This window comes from Chanodichthys erythropterus, chromosome 2 (genome assembly GCF_024489055.1).
Source record: "Chanodichthys erythropterus isolate Z2021 chromosome 2, ASM2448905v1, whole genome shotgun sequence".
NCBI lineage: Eukaryota > Metazoa > Chordata > Actinopteri > Cypriniformes > Xenocyprididae > Chanodichthys > Chanodichthys erythropterus.
This window is the reverse complement of record NC_090222.1, coordinates 10326197-10345584: the sequence shown is the minus strand read 5'-3', so window position 1 is coordinate 10345584 and position 19388 is coordinate 10326197. Positions and strand designations below refer to the sequence as shown.

The 19388-nt window shown below is 44.0% G+C and overlaps 1 protein-coding gene across 5 annotated transcripts; it reads right to left on the bottom strand.

Moving 5' to 3' along the window:
* Positions 1-1594: 1594 nt before the first annotated feature.
* LOC137024638 (circadian-associated transcriptional repressor-like) lies at positions 1595-18769 on the bottom strand. 5 transcript variants are annotated; one of them, XM_067392425.1, is made up of 6 exons: positions 18628-18769; positions 16450-16841; positions 11439-11514; positions 10966-11044; positions 4445-4631; positions 1595-4333 (listed from the first exon to the last, which is right to left on the bottom strand). In XM_067392425.1, exons 2-6 carry the CDS (start codon positions 16837-16839, stop codon positions 3803-3805), a joined length of 1263 nt encoding a protein of 420 aa, XP_067248526.1. In that variant the 5' UTR covers positions 16840-16841; positions 18628-18769; the 3' UTR covers positions 1595-3802. The 5 variants fall into 5 exon arrangements, with proteins under 5 accessions (XP_067248526.1, XP_067248517.1, XP_067248550.1 ...); XM_067392416.1 differs by having other exon boundaries at positions 18633-18769; XM_067392449.1 differs by having other exon boundaries at positions 16450-16681; positions 18633-18769.
* Positions 18770-19388: the final 619 nt, after the last annotated feature.

The window sequence follows — 19388 nt, the reverse complement described above, 5'->3', positions numbered from 1 at the left end:
GTCCCTCTGAGGCCGGACCACCCTCAAAGCATGCCTGTCTTCCAGTCCCCTCTTTAGTTCAGGATGCTGGAGATGATGTGTTTGCTGTCATTTCTGGGCCCACCCCATCAGTTTGCACACCCAAAACTCTTCTTGCTGTTATAGTGAACCAAACAAATTTTTTTACATTCTCACAAAAAGAGCATTCCTACTCCTCTCAATGCTGTAACAGGTGCCATTCTCCCGCTTCAGCGTGAGACACAACCTGTAGTACTTCAACCATTTGCCACTCGAATCCAGGCATGGGAAGCCATCCCCAGAGTGCCAAGCTGGATTTTAGGTATAATAGAAGGAGACTAGTTGATCCAATTTGCTCGCAGGCTGCCCTGCTTTATGGCCTTGATTCACGCTTTGGTCTCAGCTGATAGATCTCATGTCCTCAGAGCCAAAGTTCAGTCTCTGCTGGAAAAAGGCGCTGTGGAGAGTTCTCACGGAGCACAGTGTGTCAGGCTTTTACAGCTACTACTTCCTTGTCCCCAAGAAGGATGGCAGGCTCATGAGATGGCCTTTCAGATTGTTAACTATGAAACAAATCCTCATGCAAATTCACCCCGGGGATTGGTTTATATCAGTGGATCTGAAAGGCACTTACTTTCATATCCAGATAGCCCCCCCATCACAGACCATTCTTGAGATTCACATTCGAGGGAGTAACATACCAATATGGTGCACCTTTGGTCAGGTGAATGTGGATTGATGCATCGTTTTCTGATAACAAGTCAAGTCACCTTTATTTATATAGCGCTTTTTACAATGCAGATTGTGAACAGCGGAATGAACTTAAAATCCTCCGTAATTTTGGTCATACAAATAAGAGTAAGGGTACTTTCACATTAGCACTTTTGGTGTGCAAGCAGGTTTAAATTGACATCAGATTTTGGTATGTTTGGATGATGTGAACACTGTCTTCTGAACTCGGGTGCACACCTGCGAACTTTACCAGATGCCGCTTAAAAAGGGTGGTCTGGGGTATGGCTCAAGTGAACTCTGGTACGGTCCACTTCTGATATGAATGCAAACGTACCAAATTGCAGAAGTGAACCGCTATTAATGCCATATTATTTGATAAAAAAATGTGTGTGTGTATCACTCACTTCCCCGATGAGAGTTACTGACATGCTGCAAGCAGAGAGCTGTAGTGTAGCCTATTACTAAGCAATGGAGTAAACAGCTGCTGGTTTGATGACGCAAACGAACTGTGGGTCGGACCCAAATAATATAGTATGAACACAGTCCAGTGGGGTCAGGGGGAAGCAACCAAACTCGGGTTTGGTCCAGGCAATCGAACCGAGTGTGAAAGCACCCTAAGACATCATTAAAAACTGTTAAGTGTCTACTTTTATTTGTATACACTCTTTTCTCTTTATTTATTTTTAAGTAGAAAATCGAATTACCAGAAGGTACACGGACCAAGACAGAATAGCTCACTCCCCTTCCCCCCTGTGTGTGTGTGTGTGTATATATATATATATATTACAGAACACATTCAAATAGTACATTCCAAAATGCATTATTTATTAAAAGGTTTATGTTTGTTGAAAAAGGCATGAATAACAGTAAAAAGCAGATGAAGAGAACAGAGAAAAAGAGATGAAGAAGGGAAAAACAGGCAAAAGACAAAGTGACAGGAAAGAAGGACTGACAGCATAAAGATTTCCAGTGTAGTGCATGGTATAAGTTATATAAAAAGACAGTTTAAACAACCAATATACATCCTTTATGATCAACCCTCTTGGTCCTGGTCTTAAATAACCTGTACAGTATAAAACATGATAAAATAAAAACAAGTGCAACTTCTACAAAATCATTACATAAAAAGTCAATTACATATAATAAAGGTGATGCAGATATCAGTTCTGATTATTAACATGGCAAGAATTTCTATTGCTATAGGGCACCTGGACAATAAGCGATTAAAATATCAATTAAAATCAGTAATTTAGCAGCATGTGAAGTTGATGCAATTTTTTTCCCCATTAATTCATGCATAAGGGCATTTTTCATCATTATAATTCATCAGCTCCAAAAATACTGATCCAAGAAATTTGCTGGTTTCTGGATTCAACTGACTGCAGTGATTGGTCAGAAAATACAGCGCCTCTTTGAATGTTGCTATGATAACCAGTTGACACTGACATATTTGTTATTGATTACTGTAGATCACTTTGCTTTTAGTAGTAAATGGTTACTTTGTGTCCAAATACACACATTTTCTCATGAATAAATGTGTGCATATGAAAGTTTGGAGATTTTATGTTCTCTACCATTTGATAAAAATACACAATCAACAAATACAACAATGAATATCCTTTTTAGAGAAAAGGCACAGGTTTTCCAATATCAGATTTCCTTCATTTGTTTTCTCTACTTTTCCACGCAGCAACTAAAATAGTCCATAACAGACCAAGCTCTAATGACCTCAGCTGCCATGTGGATAAATACATATACAAATAAACATAAATAAATATTAAAATCAACAAGTGAATAAATAAAGGTTGGCATATTAGCACTTTTTCATCCTTTCTGACGTTTGACCCTTTTTCAAATAGATCACTTAACAGCTGCATAAGCATCTAAATTCACATCTGTCAGAGCAGGAAGTTTTTCCATCTAGCCTCCTTCAGTGCACTGTACACAATATTTCAATCAAGCAGACTCAGACTCTGTCAATTCTCTTTTCTCTTTCAACCTGGGTATTACATAATTTCCTATATTATTTCAGGTTGTGATATCATCACTTATGTGAATATTATTTGTGGGTAATTTTTCCAGTTTGAGCAGTTGTCACAGATTCTACAGCAAATAAATAAAGTGGTTTCATTTACATTTAAAATCCCACCACTGTCAGCAAACACACACACACACACACACAAAACTCTCACTAGGGTGGGGTGAAAATTAGTGGCTTTAAAAAATGCAGTAAAAGAAACTGTAACAGCTTCTGTTACAATCCATTCATACATTTGTAAAATATCAGATATCGAAAAGTCAGTTTTGATGCTGCTACATTTTTCCTCAGAACTACAAAAAGTACCTTTTAATGCTACAACTGTGTTGTCTTCCTGGCAGCTTTTTCAAATTGTAATTAAAATCAATATAATCTCAACATTCTCAGTAGCAATTTGAGAAAACAAGAAACTAAAACTAACCCTTTTATTCTATGCCATCTAATTGATGGTATATTAAGTCATACTGCTGACTTGACTTTGTGTTATACTTTCATTAAAATTATTGCTCTCTAGTCTTAATTTGTCCTTATTTTGGGAATAAAACAAAGTCAATGATTATACTTTCCCTCATATTTAAACAGGCAATTGAAGGCAATGTAAATGATATCAAATTTCCTTAAAAGGTGAACTGTGTAATTTTTTGGACGTTAGAATACGGTCATGCAAACACTGACTCAACCAATGCCTTGATTTTTGGGCAGGGCAAACTATTTCGCTGACCAATGCCAGATAGTGGAGTGTTTCAAAGCCTGTTTGAAATAATGATTTTTGTAATTCCATTTGGTGATGGCAGTGGCACCAGACTCACACACTTCACCTTTAATTTAGGTACTCTCATTTCCAGTTTAAAAACAGCCAATTGTTTTTACCCAATCAATTTAAAAAAAGTCTTACATGTTGAGTTTAAACTTCTTCAAGATTCTTTACATATACTTTTTCAATCACTGTAATAGACAACCCTTTTAACATTCCATACTTTAATTCTTCTCTGACACAGAGAAGACTTTCAGCTGGTTGTGCTTGGTTTCTCTGCATCAGGTTTGTAAAGGGCTTTGCTGTTCTAGGTTTGAAGGCTTCATTGTGATTTCTGGGATGGGTTTCTGGGTGTGCTCCTGCAATGGACTTGTTGTCCCTAAACTCACAGGCTGGCATTGGCATCCAGCTGGCTCTGAAAAAGGTGTGGTGGAGGAGATGAAGCTGTCCTGCATGACTGGACTGCTCCTGCTGGTGAGAGGGGAAACTGGAAGGAGGACACTGCCACTCCCTCTAACATTAGCCATTCCGCCTTTATGAGAGGGATCAGATTTAGGTGGGGAGAAGATGGGAGCAATGTGCACCCATGTCAGTCTTGAACCTGACCACCGGATGACCTTGTGCTCCAGGGTTTCACTTAATCGCTTGTCTGATTGGTTCATGTGTGAGGAAAGGGCAGGGGTCCCTGAAGAGCCCTCCCCTCCATCAACATATGGCCACTGATGTTGCTCTTCACAACATTTGGTGCGCTTACACACCACAGGAGGAGAAGAGGAGGGTGAGTCTGTGTCTGACCAGCTCAATCTTCGCTTCTGCAAGAGCCGAGAAAATAAGAAAGGGCATCAATGTCTACAAATTCACATACTGTAAATGGAGTCCACCAGCGAATATGCTGTGTGTCTCTTTTTTGCGTCTACACTAACCTTGACTGGAATATGTAATTGGTCTTTATGCTTGTGTGGGGGAGTGATATTGCTTTTGCCATGGGTGGAAATGTTTTGAGGTGAAAAGTCAGCAGGGTTAGGTGTCACAGAAACTTGAGCAGTCACTTGAGGGAACCAAATCTTTAGCATCACCTCTATCTGGAGCAAAGTAGGCAAGTACTTCTCTCTGTAAAAAAACAAAAATTCAATAAGCATAATATTCAATAATCAAACATGCCTTAGTTAATGATGAAGAACATCTGTGCTTACTCTGCTAGTACATCTGTGTGAATTTGAAGGTAAAACATGTTTGCCTATTGGTTTAATATAAAGATTACAATTTACATTATGAAAAATATGGACAATAACAATAATTTGAGCAATAAGTGAACACTTAATACAACAATATAACTTTAACCCCCAGTTTCACAGACAAGGCTTACGCTAGTCCTAGCCAAAAATGCATGTTTGAGCTGTTTTAACTGAAAGCAACTTGTACTGAAAAATCTTAAAATATGTCAGTGTCATGTTTAGTCCCAAGATGCACACCAGTAATGTTTTTTTCTAGTGTACGTTTATAAAAGGTACTTAAAAATCCTAATTGAACTAAGGCCTAATCCTGGCTTAGGCTAAGCCCTGTCTGTGAAACTGGGCCTTAAGCATCTTAATTAATCATTAACGTACAACATACAGTACATCTGGCTTACTTGAGTGTTCATCTCGAACAATTTCTAAAAACTACAATCAAGCTAATATGAAACCTCATTCCCTGTATCCATTAATTCAGTGTCTCCCATTGGATCATATCCAATTGTAAGGGGGTATGAATTGAGAAATTGAAAAAAAGTAAGTGTTCTTTGTACTATGCTGTAAGTTTCAGAACTAAAAAAAAAAAAAAAAAAAAAAACACACCCCTATTAGTCCAAAAACAGCTTTTATTGAAACTAAGCTGTCAAAACATCTAGTTTTTTTTTCCAACTATGTGAATGTCTCAGGAGAGGACTATTTGTTTTTTTTGGTTCATTTCACTGTGTATTCTGTGGTAAACTATTCACAATTCGATGCAGGTTTTGTAAGTAACCGATTCTGCAACATCCATGCTAACCTATGATCATTGCTTTTTGATATGTGAGGACTCATGTACAGTAGACGTTTTTTGTTGCAAAACTGTTTCTTGCTGTTTATGCTTCAGTAAATCAAGTCAGTGTCTACACGGTCAACTTGAACATGAAAATCATTTAAATGATGACTTAATTATATACAGAGCTGTCAATTACTTCAGTGACCTGTCACAAAAACTCTAGTTATAATCAATGATGCTGTCTACACTGCAAAATGAATCTCCTATTTACATTGTGCTAAAATCAAAGTATTAGTGAGAGTTCAGAAGTCGAGTTACAATGGCGAGATGATTGCATTCGGTTGCTCAACAGACTGTGATCGACTACAATGCTCAGAGCTGCAACCTTTTATGAAATGGGAGTAGATCTAAATATAATGCTATAATCAACACTTTCCATGATTAGTATTTTTTGGCAGATATGATACTAAAAGTGTAGTAAATGTAAGAGTTCCATATCTAAAAATAACACCCTCAGTATTAGCCATACACTAAACATATATATACACATATAATGAATATTTTCATACAGAAAGAAACTTAATATTTGTTTTTCTTTTACTTTATTAAACCAATAAATTTCAAAGCTATTTCAATTATTTGGGTTAGAAAATCCAAAATGAGAGCAATATGCACTCATATCAGGCTTGACTCAGTCCTGTGACCTCGCGTTCTGATTTTCACTATCTCTCTCATCTGATTATTAGAGATAGTTTGAGGCAAGAGTAGAATCTGTCTATTTGTATTTAGGAGGTTTGCAATGGGATAATACCAGAAATATGAGCAATCACATAATCACACAAAGCACAATGGTCTCACTATTAAAGATTAAAGGTGCCCTAGAATCAAAAATTTAATTTACCTTGGCATAGTTGAATAAGAAGAGTTCAGTACATGGAAATGACATACAGTGAGTCTCAAACACCATTGTTTCCCCCTTCTTGTGTAAATCTCATTTGTTTAAAAGACCTCAGAAGAACAGGCGAGCGCAGGGAGCGTGCAATTTAAAGGGGCCGCAGCCTGAATTGGTGCATAGTTAATGATGCCCCAAAATAGGCAGTTAAAAAAATTAATTTAAAAAAACATATGGGGTATTTTTCACAGACACATTCAGGGGACACCTTAGACTTATATTACATCTTGTAAAAACTGGTTCTAGGGCACCTTTAAATTTAAAGAAAAGTTGATCAACTTCAAACTTCTGTGAATACAAAGAAAATGAAATGCTTTTCCAAAAATAATTAGTCCATAATGACCTTAATACATTACGGAGTTGAAATTCAATCAACAAACAGCTAAATTTGATAGAATAGATTAATAGAGTTGTGAATAGAGTTGTTTTAGTGGCAAAAATATGAATTCACCAACTGAAAGTTAAAATGCAGGTATTTAATTAATTAATTAAAATTAAATATATTGTAATTTAAAAGAAAGAAAAAAACAAAAACACACACACCAAGTCCGCTGTAACGAAGCGGGACTGAGGCAGAGATCCAAATGCAGCATTTTATTAAAGTAGAGTGGTCGTACAGGCAGGGTCAAAACAGGAACAAACAGGAACAGTAAGGAACAGGCAGAAACGTAGTCATGGTACAGGCGGCAGTGAGTAGATCGAGGCAGGCGGATATCATACACAGAACGCTATACCAGGCAAGGGTCAGGACAAGCAGCAACGGGTCAAGAAACAGGAACAGACAGGCAGACAGGAATATAAACGCTCGGAGATGATACACTGGGTAATCAAGACTCCGCGGTGAGGTGGTGTGTGTGTGAGTCTTTTATAGTCCTGGTAATGAGTATGAGCTGGGTGTGGTAATCAGTGTGGAGTGTGCATGGCTGTATGTGGCAACAGGTGATTGGTGGAGTGAGTGCATGTGATAGGCAGAGAGGATTATGGGTAATGTAGTCCGGGATGTGACAGGAACAGACGTGATCGTGACATAACGCCCCCCCTCCGGAAGGCACGTCCTCACGACGTAAATGGCACGAATAGGGAGGGGGGGTGGGTGCATTGGAGCTCAGACGGGAATAGGGTCTCCAATGTAAGTTCCAGGGCAACCATGGCGGGTCAGGTGCCACGGGCGGCCACGGCGGGTCAGGTGGCTCGGGCGGCCACGGCAGGTCAGGTGTGTCAGGAAGCCACGGCGGGTCAGGTGGCTTGAGCAGCCACAGCAGGTCAGGTGGTTCAGGCAACCACGGCAGGTCAGGTGGCTTGGGCAGCCACGGCGAGACAGAGTCCGTGAATAACCACGGTGGGTCAGAATCCATTAATGGCCAAAGTGGGCTACAGCCCATGGGTGGCCATAACAGTTCAAAGGCTGATGACGGCAGTGACCAAGCAAGGTCCCCACCCACAATCTCCCCACCCTCAGGTATACTGCCCCCCCCAAAAGGTTCTTGGGGATTTCAACGGGGCATGTTGCGGGCCTGTGGGCAAGGAGTTTGGGTGGCTCCGGCAGGGCGAGACGCTTGAGTGGCGCTGGCAGAGCGAGGAGCACAGGTGGCGCCGGCAGGGCAAGGAGCACAGGTGGTGCTGGTAGGCATGTCACTTGGGCGGAGCTAGAGACACCTCTGAAATGAACCCCAGGCCCACAGCGGCCTCTTGAAGGCGTCTTGAGGAGAGGAGGATGCCCTTCTACTCCTCCTCCTTTTCTGAGGGTGAGGCGATGGTTCACTGGTTGGAGTGGATTCTGGAGCAGACTCAGTGGCTGGAACGCCCCCTGCATCCTTACGCACCGCAGGGGCGGCCATCTTGCCCGTGGGCACTGGCAAAGCAGCCATTTCGTCCATCGCGTCCAGAGCGTTCGAGTCCATGACTACCGGCGAACTTGAGGGCGTTGAAACAGACTCAGTTGAGAGCGTTGAAACAGACTAAGTTGAGAGCGTTGAAGCAGATGAAGTTGAGAGTGAAGCGGCCACCGGGCTTGAGAGTGAAGCGGCCGGCTGACTTGAGTGCGAAGTGGTCACCGGGCTTGAGAGCGAAGCGGCCGTCTGACTTGAGTGCGAAGTGGCCACCGGGCTTGAGAGCGAAGTGGCCGTCTGACTTGAGTGCGAAGCGGCCACCGGGCTTGAGAGCGAATCGGTCGTGGGTTTCGGAATGCCAGCTGCTCGTGCTGTAGTCAGTGGAGGATCATTCATGCTGGAATGCAATCCTCTCCGCTCTCGGACAGGACCAGCGACGTGACGTGACTCTGGGCGATCCGCGGAGACGTGACGTGACTCTGGGCGATCCGCGGAGACGTGACGTGACTCTGGGCGGTCCGCGGAGACGTGACGTGACTCTGGGCGGTCCGCGGAGACGTGACGTGACTCTGGGCGGTCCGCGGAGACGTGACGTGACTCTGGGCGGTCCGCGGAGACGTGACGTGACTCTGGGCGGTCCGCGGAGACGTGACGTGACTCTGGGCGGTCCGCGGAGACGTGACGTGACTCTGGGCGGTCCGCGGAGACGTGACGTGACTCTGGGCGGTCCGCGGAGACGTGACGTGACTCTGGGCGATCCGCGGAGACGTGACGTGACTCTGGGCGATCCGCGGAGACGTGACGTGACTCTGGGCGATCCGCGGAGACGTGACGTGACTCTGGGCGATCCGCGGAGACGTGACGTGACTCTGGGCGATCCGCGGAGACGTGACGTGACTCTGGGCGATCCGCGGAGACGTGACGTGACTCTGGGCGATCCGCGGAGACGTGACGTGACTCTGGGCGATCCGCGGAGACTTGACGTGACTCTGGGCGATCAGCGGAGACGTGACGTGACTCTGGGCGATCAGCGGAGACGTGACGTGGTGTTGCTGTTATGGGAGCAGCCATCTTGTGAGTGTCCTTTGGCGCGGCAGCATTACATGATTAAGCGAGGAATCACGCTCCCCCGCTTCACCCACAGTAAACTGAGAGCCAACAGTCAACAAGGCATAATCCAAAAATTGACTAAGGGTGGAACGGGGTCCATTGTGAATTAATTATTCTTTGAGTGGCTGGTTCACTCCATCACAAAAAAAATCAATAAGTGCGCAGTCAGGCAGATCCGAATAATAAGCTAGGTTTAGGTATTCTGTGATGTAATCCTCCAGTGAACGTGTGCCCTGCGTACTCCATAGCAACAACTGATCAATGTCCATACCGTACAAATGTCTTCCGGGAAAGCTGCTGGATCGTGGTGGCGGTGAAGTCTTCTGTAACGAAGCGGGACTGAGGCAGAGATCCAAATGCAGCATTTTATTAAAGTAGAGTGGTCGTACAGGCAGGGTCAAAACAGGAACAAACAGGAACAGTAAGGAACAGGCAGAAACGTAGTCAGGGTACAGGCAGTAGATCAAGGCAGGCGGATATCATACACAGAACGCTATACCAGGCAAGGGTCAGGACAGGCAGCAACGGGTCAAGAAACAGGAACAGGCAGCAACGGTAACAGACAGGCAGACAGGAATATAAACGCTCGGAGATGATACACTGGGTAATCAAGACTTCGCGGTGAGGTGGTGTGTGAGTGAGTCTTTTATAGTCCTGGTAATGAGTATCAGCTGGGTGTGGTGATCAGTGTGGAGTGTGCATGGCTGTATGTGGCAACAGGTGATTGGTGGAGTGAGTGCATGTGATAGGCAGAGAGGATTACGGGTAATGTATGTGGCAGGAACAGACGTGATCGTGACATCCGCATTTATTTGATCAAAACTACAGTAAAAACTACATAAAATAAATGTTTTCTATTTTAATACATTTTAAAATGAAAACATTGCTTAATGTTTTTTTGGAAACTGTGATACATTTTTTTCAGGATTCATGACTAGTAAGTTCATAAGAAATGCATTTATTTTATATATATATATATATATATATATATATATATATATATATATATATATATATATATATATATATATATATATATATATATATATATATATATATATATATATATTTATTAAAGAAGTAACAGCCAAAAAAGAAGTTTATTATTAAATTTTATTCTGCAGTGACACATTAAGGGATCAAAATTGGCAGTAAAGAATTTTATATTGTTACAAATATATATATATATAATATATATATATATATATATATATATATATATATATATATATATATATATATATATATATATATAAATATATAATATTATATATATATATATATATATATATATATATTTTTTTTTTTTTGGGTTTTTATAGCACCTTCTACAGGTTTAGTCTATGTCCTTTGAATGCCCTGATGTCTATACACAAGACTTTGCTCAGAAGATGGGGCTCCTAAGAATGTCATAAATACTACATAAAAAATGTGAGATTATACCTTTCACCTCTAAAAAATTACAGTTCAACCCTGTTTGTGTATTCCCTCGTTATCTGAATAACATCTAATGTTATGTTAAAATTCTTATTGATGTTCACTCTCTTACCCAATATGTGGTTTCTGCAGCACTCCCACAATCCTCTGAATTCTGTCCATTGCAACACTCTGCTGAAAACTGCTCAGACCTGCCAATCACAAGCAGTAAAAGTGTTGATGAAATCTCAGTATTCATCAGAAAGAGTCAGATTAAATCACTTAAACCTGCACAGTTGGATGTTTTCTACTTATGTAATTAAATGTGCAAATCTGAAAACCGAAAGTAAAACGACTTTTGGTTTTAATAAATTATAAACCATTGGGCTGCACACCCACACCACTTGTATATATTCTACAAGTCAGTAGAATAAAAGAGTCAGAAAACAAGAGAACATATGCAGATAACTAACCACACACATAAAAAGGTTGATACACTCTAAACTATACATATTATTACAGGCCCATTACAGTTGTATAATATAAAGTTGTTCACATAAAGTGATGTTTAAGGCTGGACATAGAGGCGTTCTGCTTTTGTCTCACCTTTGTCAAATCTTCCTTTCTTCAGTCCGTTTAGAAGCTCCAGCAGAGGCCGAACAAACCCCTGCAGCTCTAAACACTGAGGGGGAGAGAAAGCCACCATCATGTGATATTCAAACTAACTCTCTAAGAACATGTTTGCATCTGATATTAATATATAGGCAATCCCAGCAGAAGTGAACAGCACTAAATTCAGATGTAAATGGGTTCAAAAAGTTCTTGTGTAGAAAACGTACTCGGTAACTAACGTAACCTCGGTTCCCTGAGATACGGAACGAGTACTGCGTATGGGGAAAGGTCTCCCTTTTTTCCCGTCACTGAAGCCTTTTTCAATAACGCAGTGTAACTGCATCGCCTTTGGTTCACTCATGAGAAGTTGTTGAACCAATGATGGCGCGGCATAGTTGCGCGACCTATGGCGAGAAATCGCGTGAATATTCTCGCCGAAAGGGGAAGGGTTTAGTGCTATATAAGCGGGCGTTTCGCCATAGGATTTCAGGCCATATCGACTGAAGCGACGACCCTGAAGCCGCAGCTTCGTGGCACGGCAAGTAACGCAGTACTCGTTCCGTATCTCAGGGAACCGAGGTTACGTTAGTAACCGAGTACGTTCCCTTTCGATACTTCACTCGTACTGCGTATGGGGAACGAATTCAACCGCGCCGTGCCACGATAGGGAACGACTGGACAAGTTTGGGATGCCTAGGGGGGGTCCACGAAACTAATGAGAAGGCCGAAGCCATTGAACCCATAGTTACACTACAAGAGGAGATCCCTCCTGAACCGGTTTGAGGCGGGGCTCGAAGAGGCCACTGCATCACACCAGTAGGACCCGAGCTTGCAAAGTCGGAACGTCCAACTCGTAGAATCTGACAAAGGTGGACGGCGAGGACCAGCCGGCCACCTCACAGATGTCTTTGATGGAAACTCCACTGGACCAGGCCCACGAAGAGGCCATACTTCTAGTGGAGTGAGCTCTAACTCCTATGGGGCACTCTGAGCCCATGGAGGAGTAACAAAGAGCTATGGCGTCGACAATCCAACGCGAGAGGTGTTGCTTTGAGACCGGAGACCCTTTGGTGCGGCCGCCAAAGCAAACAAAGAGCTGATCTGATAGCCGGAAAGGCTGTGATTGCTCTACATAAGTTCTCAACAACAACTCCAGCTCTTGCTCTTCTGATGAGACAGGGAGCGCAGAGAGGGAGATGACCTGTGCTCTGAACGGGGTCGAGAGCACCTTGGGGATGTAGCCACGCCTGGGTTTCAATACGACTTTAGAGTTGTTGGGCCCATAGATAGGTCCCAGGTGGGAACAGTGAGGAGGATTCAATCGCCTAGCACCCCTCAAGAAACGCACCACTAGGCCGTTTCTGCCCACCGACTGGCCAGCGATAGGAGAGTGAAACGCTGCAATGGCTGCTACGTAAACTTTGAACGTTGAAGAGGCTCGCCCTGATTTCAAACGCTCTTGGAGGAAGGACAGTATCGGAGATACGTTACATTCCGCTGGATCTATGTTGCATGCAGAGCACCAATCAACAAAGATTGACCATTTCTGGGCATAGAGACGTCTCGTAGACGGAGCTCTTGCCTGAGAGATGGTGTTCAACACATCCCCGGGGAGGTTAACCGGCTCCCGTCGAGGGACAATAAGTGCAGAGCCCAAAGTTCTGGCTGCGGGTGCCAAATTGTCCTGTACGCCTGAGAGAGAAGGTCCCGTCTCAGAGGAATGGGCCACGGGGCTCTCGTGGAGAGCCTGAACAGCTCTGAGGACCAAACCTTGCTCCTTTCCTGAGCAGTGCCAAGACTTCGGTTCAGAGAATGTGAGCGTTGTCCGAAATCACCGAAGTTTGAAGCACCCCGCCGAAGTGTGGGGGTCTTCGGGCGAACTGGAGCGAGTAGCCCTGACTTATGATCCCTAGGACCCACTTTGACAGCCCGGGGATGGCCCGCCAAGCCTCGACCCGGGTGGCAAGAGGTTGAATGACATCGGCTGACAGCCCGCCTGAGGGGGTGGGGGTGGGGGGGGTGGGGGGGGTGTACACCGAGGGGAGTGGAAGAGGAAATTTGCCCTTTTTTAGAAAAAGTAAAAATGTGTTCGCCGTGAAAACGGCGGTTTGTGTGGATGCAACATTTGTGGGTCCATCTGTAACACTGAGCGTCATTCCCACGCCCGGATGTGAACGAGGCGGAGGGGAAACTGCGCAAAGGAGCTTTGGGGGTGGTCCAACCGCAGCGAGACATTCCCCCGTCCTCTTCCTTCCTCTTAAATCAGGATGACTTAGGCGTCACAGGGTCCAGTGCGATCTTGGGCCGGGGTCCCTGGCGTCTTGGGAGGGAGCGTCTGGCAGAGCGAGAGCGCTGGCGTTGCTCCTTTGGTGGTGCTGCCTGGGAGGCAGAGGGGGCAGGCTTGCTCTGCTGAGTCAGCGCAGGCCTGGGTCGGCTTGAAGCAGATGCGGAGCTGAAGCGTTTTGGCAAGAAGTGTCTCATGGCCTGAGACGACTTCTGCGCTGCGGTGAATCGCTCGGTGAGACCCTCTACCGATGGCCCAAAGAGACCGGAAGGCGAGACAGGGGCGTCTAAATAGGCCATCTTATCCGCGTCCTTGATCTCTGTCAAGTTGAGCCATAAGTGGCACTCCAAAACTACCAGGCTGGCCATGGACCTTCCAATGGCCTGGACTGTGGCCTTTGTGGCTCGCAGGGCTAGTTCAGTGGCACTGCGGAGTTCCCTGAAGGTGGGTGCATCAAAGCCGGACTCGTCCATAGAGCGGAGAAGCTTGGCTTGAAACACTTGGAAGATGGCCATAGTGTGGAGCGCTGAGGCAGCTTGGCCTGCAGATGCGTAGGCTCGCGAAGCCAGGGTGGAGGTAGTACTGCAGGGCTTTGAAGGAAGGGCCCTCTTAGATTTCCAGCCCACAGCCGTGGGAGGACAGAGGTGAGCTGCCACTGCTTCATCCAGGGGCGGCGGGTGCTCATAGCCCTTTTCTTCAGCACCGTCCACAGTCATGAGGCTGAACGGTGCGAGGTGTCCAGGCGGGCAGAGTAGGGAGCGCGCCATGACTTGGTCAGCTCCTCGTGTACCTCGGGGAAGAACGGGGCAGGACGTTGACGAGGGGCCTGGCGTCTTCCCGGCAGGAACCACTCATCCAGGCGGCTCCGTGACGGCTCTTCCGGCGGAGCCCAATCCAGGTCTAGCTCCTCCACAGCTTTTGAGAGGACGCGGAGAAGTTCGGCGTCCATGCTCGAGCCGTGTTCAATGGGCTCCAGCGGAGGCGGGGGGGCGGGGTCGTCCGACTCGCCAGCCCACCCTTCTGCTTCGGAAGCCGCGAGAGACATGGACTCATCTAGCAGCTCTTCATCCGATCCACCGAATGAGACGAGGTCACTTGCGTATGCTGAGGGACGCTGCTCAGGGTGGGAGAATCTGACGGGCGACTGCTCTCTGGTGGGAGAGGGCGAGGCACGCGGGGGCTGGGCCGACGTGAGCTCGCTCGACTCCGGGCGCTGGGTCGCTCTACCCCGCTGTCTCTTCCTCACAGGCTCGCGGCAGGAAGGGGATGGGAGGGCGCGAGCGGCGGGACTGCTTCCGGCAAAGAAAGCAACCCGCGAGCGCAGAGAGGCCAGACTCATGCACTCGCAGTGCGGGCATGAAGCGTCAGTGAGCGCGGCTTCTGCATGGGGCTTACCCAGGCATCCAATGCACTCGTCGTGTCCATCGTTGTCCTGCAGAGGGGCTCTGCAGGTGTCATAGGAGTGACGCGGCATTAAAAAAAGCCGGCGCCGTGAAAATGGCGATTGGGGGGTTCTTTTAGAGCGGCGAGGGCCGCGGAAGCTCTTTTAGAGCAGACGAATCCGCTTAGGAAATGCTCTTAGTGTGGTAAGAACCGCGAGGAGAAACGCCCTCTGAGGGGGCGCCGGATGGCGCCGGCAGCTCAGCTGGGTCCGCTGCGGGGCCTCTTCAACGGCGGCGAGAGCTGCTTCTTCCAGGCAGCGAGCTTCTTCGGCTTCAGCGCGGAGATCAGCGAAGAGATGTGTAGTCGTCGCTGAAGGAGAAAGGACTGAAATCCTATGGTGAAACGCCCGCTTATATAGCACTAAACCCCGCCCCTTTCAGCGGGAATATTCGCGCGCTTTCTCGCCATAGGTCGCGCAGCTATGCCGCGCTGTCATTGGTTCAACAACTTCTCATGAGTGAACCAATGGCGATGCAGTTACACTGCGTTATTGAAAAAGGCTTCAGTGACGGGGAAAAAGGGAGACTTTTCCCCATACGCAGTACGAGTGAAGTATCGAAAGGGAACCTGGCAATCAACCTCTGTACAAAAACAAGGTTAGCCATGTGTGTCTCATAGAGATAAGAACCATCTGTTCTCAGAATATCTTCTGTTTGCTTTAAGTAGATATAAGCAATAAAAGTAGAAAAGAATAACAGTAGATCATGTTGTGTGATCCATGCACATCTTATGTTCATTTAATACAGGTATTTGACTTGTGAGCCTTCTGCTCAAAACATTGTTTGCAGAATCAAAATCCAGGTATCTTTGAAACAATCACTGCGCCAACACAATGCACAACAATACACTGGTGTTGTAGGCTGTTAATTCAAAGACCCTCAATCACAGGCAGTCACAGAAGTCACATTTGTAATGCATATATATGTACTAGTAGTAAAACATAATGGGCGGGTTTCACAGACAAGGCTTAGACTATGCCAGGATCAGGCCTTAGTTCAATCAGGACATTTAAGTAGCTTTTATAAATGTACACTAGAAAAAAAACTTTACTGGTGTGCATCTTGAGACAAAACAATAACACTGGCATATTTTAAGATATGTCAGTGCAAGTTGCTTTCAGTTGAAACAGCTCAAACATGCATTTTAGTCTAGGACTAGCTTAAGCCTTGTCTGTGAAACTGGGGGTCTGGGTCTTAACTAACTACATTTGATCGGAACACTCATGACAGATGTTAATATCAGGTGTGAATTACTGAGAATTGGTGGAAAGCTTGTCACCTTACGAACAAACAGCAGGTCTCCTTCAGTTCCTCCATTCTTTCCACGCTCACTCTCAGAGATGCTGCACCCTAATCCAGATGAAGACGAGGAGAGGGAGAGAAATGATGAGATGGACGAAGACGCTGACCCAGCGTGACTATTGCCCCGTGACCTCTCACGGTCACTGAATCCATCACATGCCCACTGAGATCCAGGACGCTCCTGCTCCCCATTCATACTGTAAACACTTCTGTTAGAGAGAGTGGACTGAGTCAAATGGGCTCCATGTGGCCTGTCCCTGTCCTCCAACAGGTAAACATTCATCTCATCATCACTGAACAAGAAACTGTTGTTGGAGCTTAGTGAATCTTGTGACGGTTGAGAGGAAGGAGATTCTGTGGACTGCATGACTGTGGAAAAGGGGAGAAAAAAAAAAGAAATATACTTAAAAGTCAAAGCTTTGAAGCAAAATATATGTGAGTAAAATGAAAGTGAAGAAGGGAAAAGAGGAAAAGATGTGCATTTAATAAGAAACTCTATCTGGAACAGAACAAAATGGAAGTAGGCTGACTAGAGGGTATGTCAAGGTTACAAAAAAAAAAAGAAGGAAATTTGCACAAACTGTGGACCCCGAAAGTCTGAGAACACTAATGAATTGCTTATGTTTTGCAATTAATACATTTTTTAAATTCCAAATGATTTTAATCAGCATACTAATTTTGGTTAAATCGAGAAACATGAATTTCAGAAAGTCCGTATGTCTGTTTTGCTGCAATGACAACACTTTGTGCCACAAATGTTCCAAAGACCATCTTATGTGTTTTAATGTAAGCAAGGAAATCTTACCTTTTGTACTACAGACTTCCCATTGGCAATGTCCGAATTTGATTACATTTGATTAGTGACCTAGAAACTGTAGCCTATGTCTAATTTATTTATCATTTCTTTATTTTACACTTTAAATACTAAAACTTTAAATGCTAAGATTTGAAAACCAAGATTTTCAATTAGGTTTTTCAGATGCTACAGCATATTCAAAAATAAACCCAATTTCTATAAAACCAAATAAACCCAATTCCAATATTAAATTTATTTCATTCATACCGTTTTGTCTGAGCCATTAGAGAGAACATAGGGTCTGTCTAGACCCTCGGAGATCAGATAAAACCGAGGAGCATGCATGCCTGTGCAAGTGTGTAAGTGTGTGCACGGTTGTGTAAGTCTGTGAGTGTGTGTCGTCTAGAGCAGGAAAATGGGGGAGGGGTGCAGTGGGATGCTTTAAGACTAGTGGTTAAAGAAGGCAGCTAGGGTCTCTCCATTTCTTCATTTTCTTACTCCTCTTCTCCCTCTGGCAAACACACACACATACAAGGAAATGGGCAGGGGCATACAAACACCCAGAAACACACACCCTCACTTTTCACTGGCTCATGTCGCTTGCCCCTCCCCCAACCATTTTTAATTTCTCTCTCTTTCTCCTTTGCTCTTTCTCTTGAAGTGTGCCATTTTTCATTGCACATAGTAAAGACAAAGTATATCTCTCTCCTCTTCTCCTGTATTCCTTCAATCTGTTTCTCGGTCTTGTTTCTCGTTCAGACTGTAACTCGTTAGGGTCACTTAAGGCTCCGGTTCTGTTGTTCTGTATATGTATGTATGTATGTATGTATGTATGTATGTATGTATGTATGTATGTATATATATATATATATATATATATATATATATATATATATATATATATATATATATATATATATATATATATGTGTGTATGTGTGTGTGTGTGTGTATGTGTGTGTATTATATATATATATGTATGTGTGTGTGTGTGTGTGTGTGTATGTGTGTGTATTATATATATATATATATATATATATATATATATATATATATATATATATATATATATATATATATATATATATATATATTCAGCACTTACTCCCCAAATTCCACTGCATTATTATGCACTTTTTGACGAATCTCAATTATTTTCTTACATTTTGAACAAATGATAAACAATATCTTTCACGCATACATACACGCCAAGTTGCAGTAATAGTACAATTACAGATGCATGCGCGGACTACACCAATTAACAGTTTAACAATCTAAAGTGAGTAATGCAAGTACCTTTCTCATACTATTCCTGTGTAATGACATGCAACCAAAAAACGAATTGATTTAAAAACATACCTCACCTTCAGGGCGCCTGTAAAAGCAACGCAAACCCTTCCCGAGGATCCCTTCTACTCTATCCCACAGATCAGCTCCCTCTCTCGGTTCACTCTCTCTCCTCACTTCCCGAGTGTCAACATGTGCAAAGACACACGTGCACAATTTAGTGCCATCCACGCACAGACTGTCGTTGGCCGCTGCCGTCAGATAGTAACAATTTTATTGGTCTACGATATAGCCAGTAATTGCTCCGCTATTCTGCTACTGGCCATTGAATGACTCGTAGCTCCGCCCATGGGTGTCGTATATGTGTTGGCATAGGTGTAGCGGATCAGAAGTGTAAACACACGCAGGTCGAAAAGATACAGTACGTAATGTACATATAGGGCGCATTTACACTTATGAGGGGAGAGGAACAAAATCATTACGGAAGACAATCATAAAATCATAACTTCATTCTCACTATCACGTGGTAAGCGAACACTGAAAGACAGCTAATCTACAGACCAATGTCAGTCACCTGACACACGTGAACTCTTTCTTCATTCATCACATGTAAAATAGTTCACATGAACAAGCTTTCGTTTAAGATTTGCACAATAGATGTAGCAGTTTTCGTTGATGTTTTTTGTTTTGGAAAAAATAATGCACAAAATTTTAGATTATTTTTTAACTGTAAATATATTTTTTATATTTTGGTCTACACCCACTGAAATCACTTTAAAAACACTGGAATCACTACGTAACACTGGAATGTGTTCCAGAATAGATAGAATATC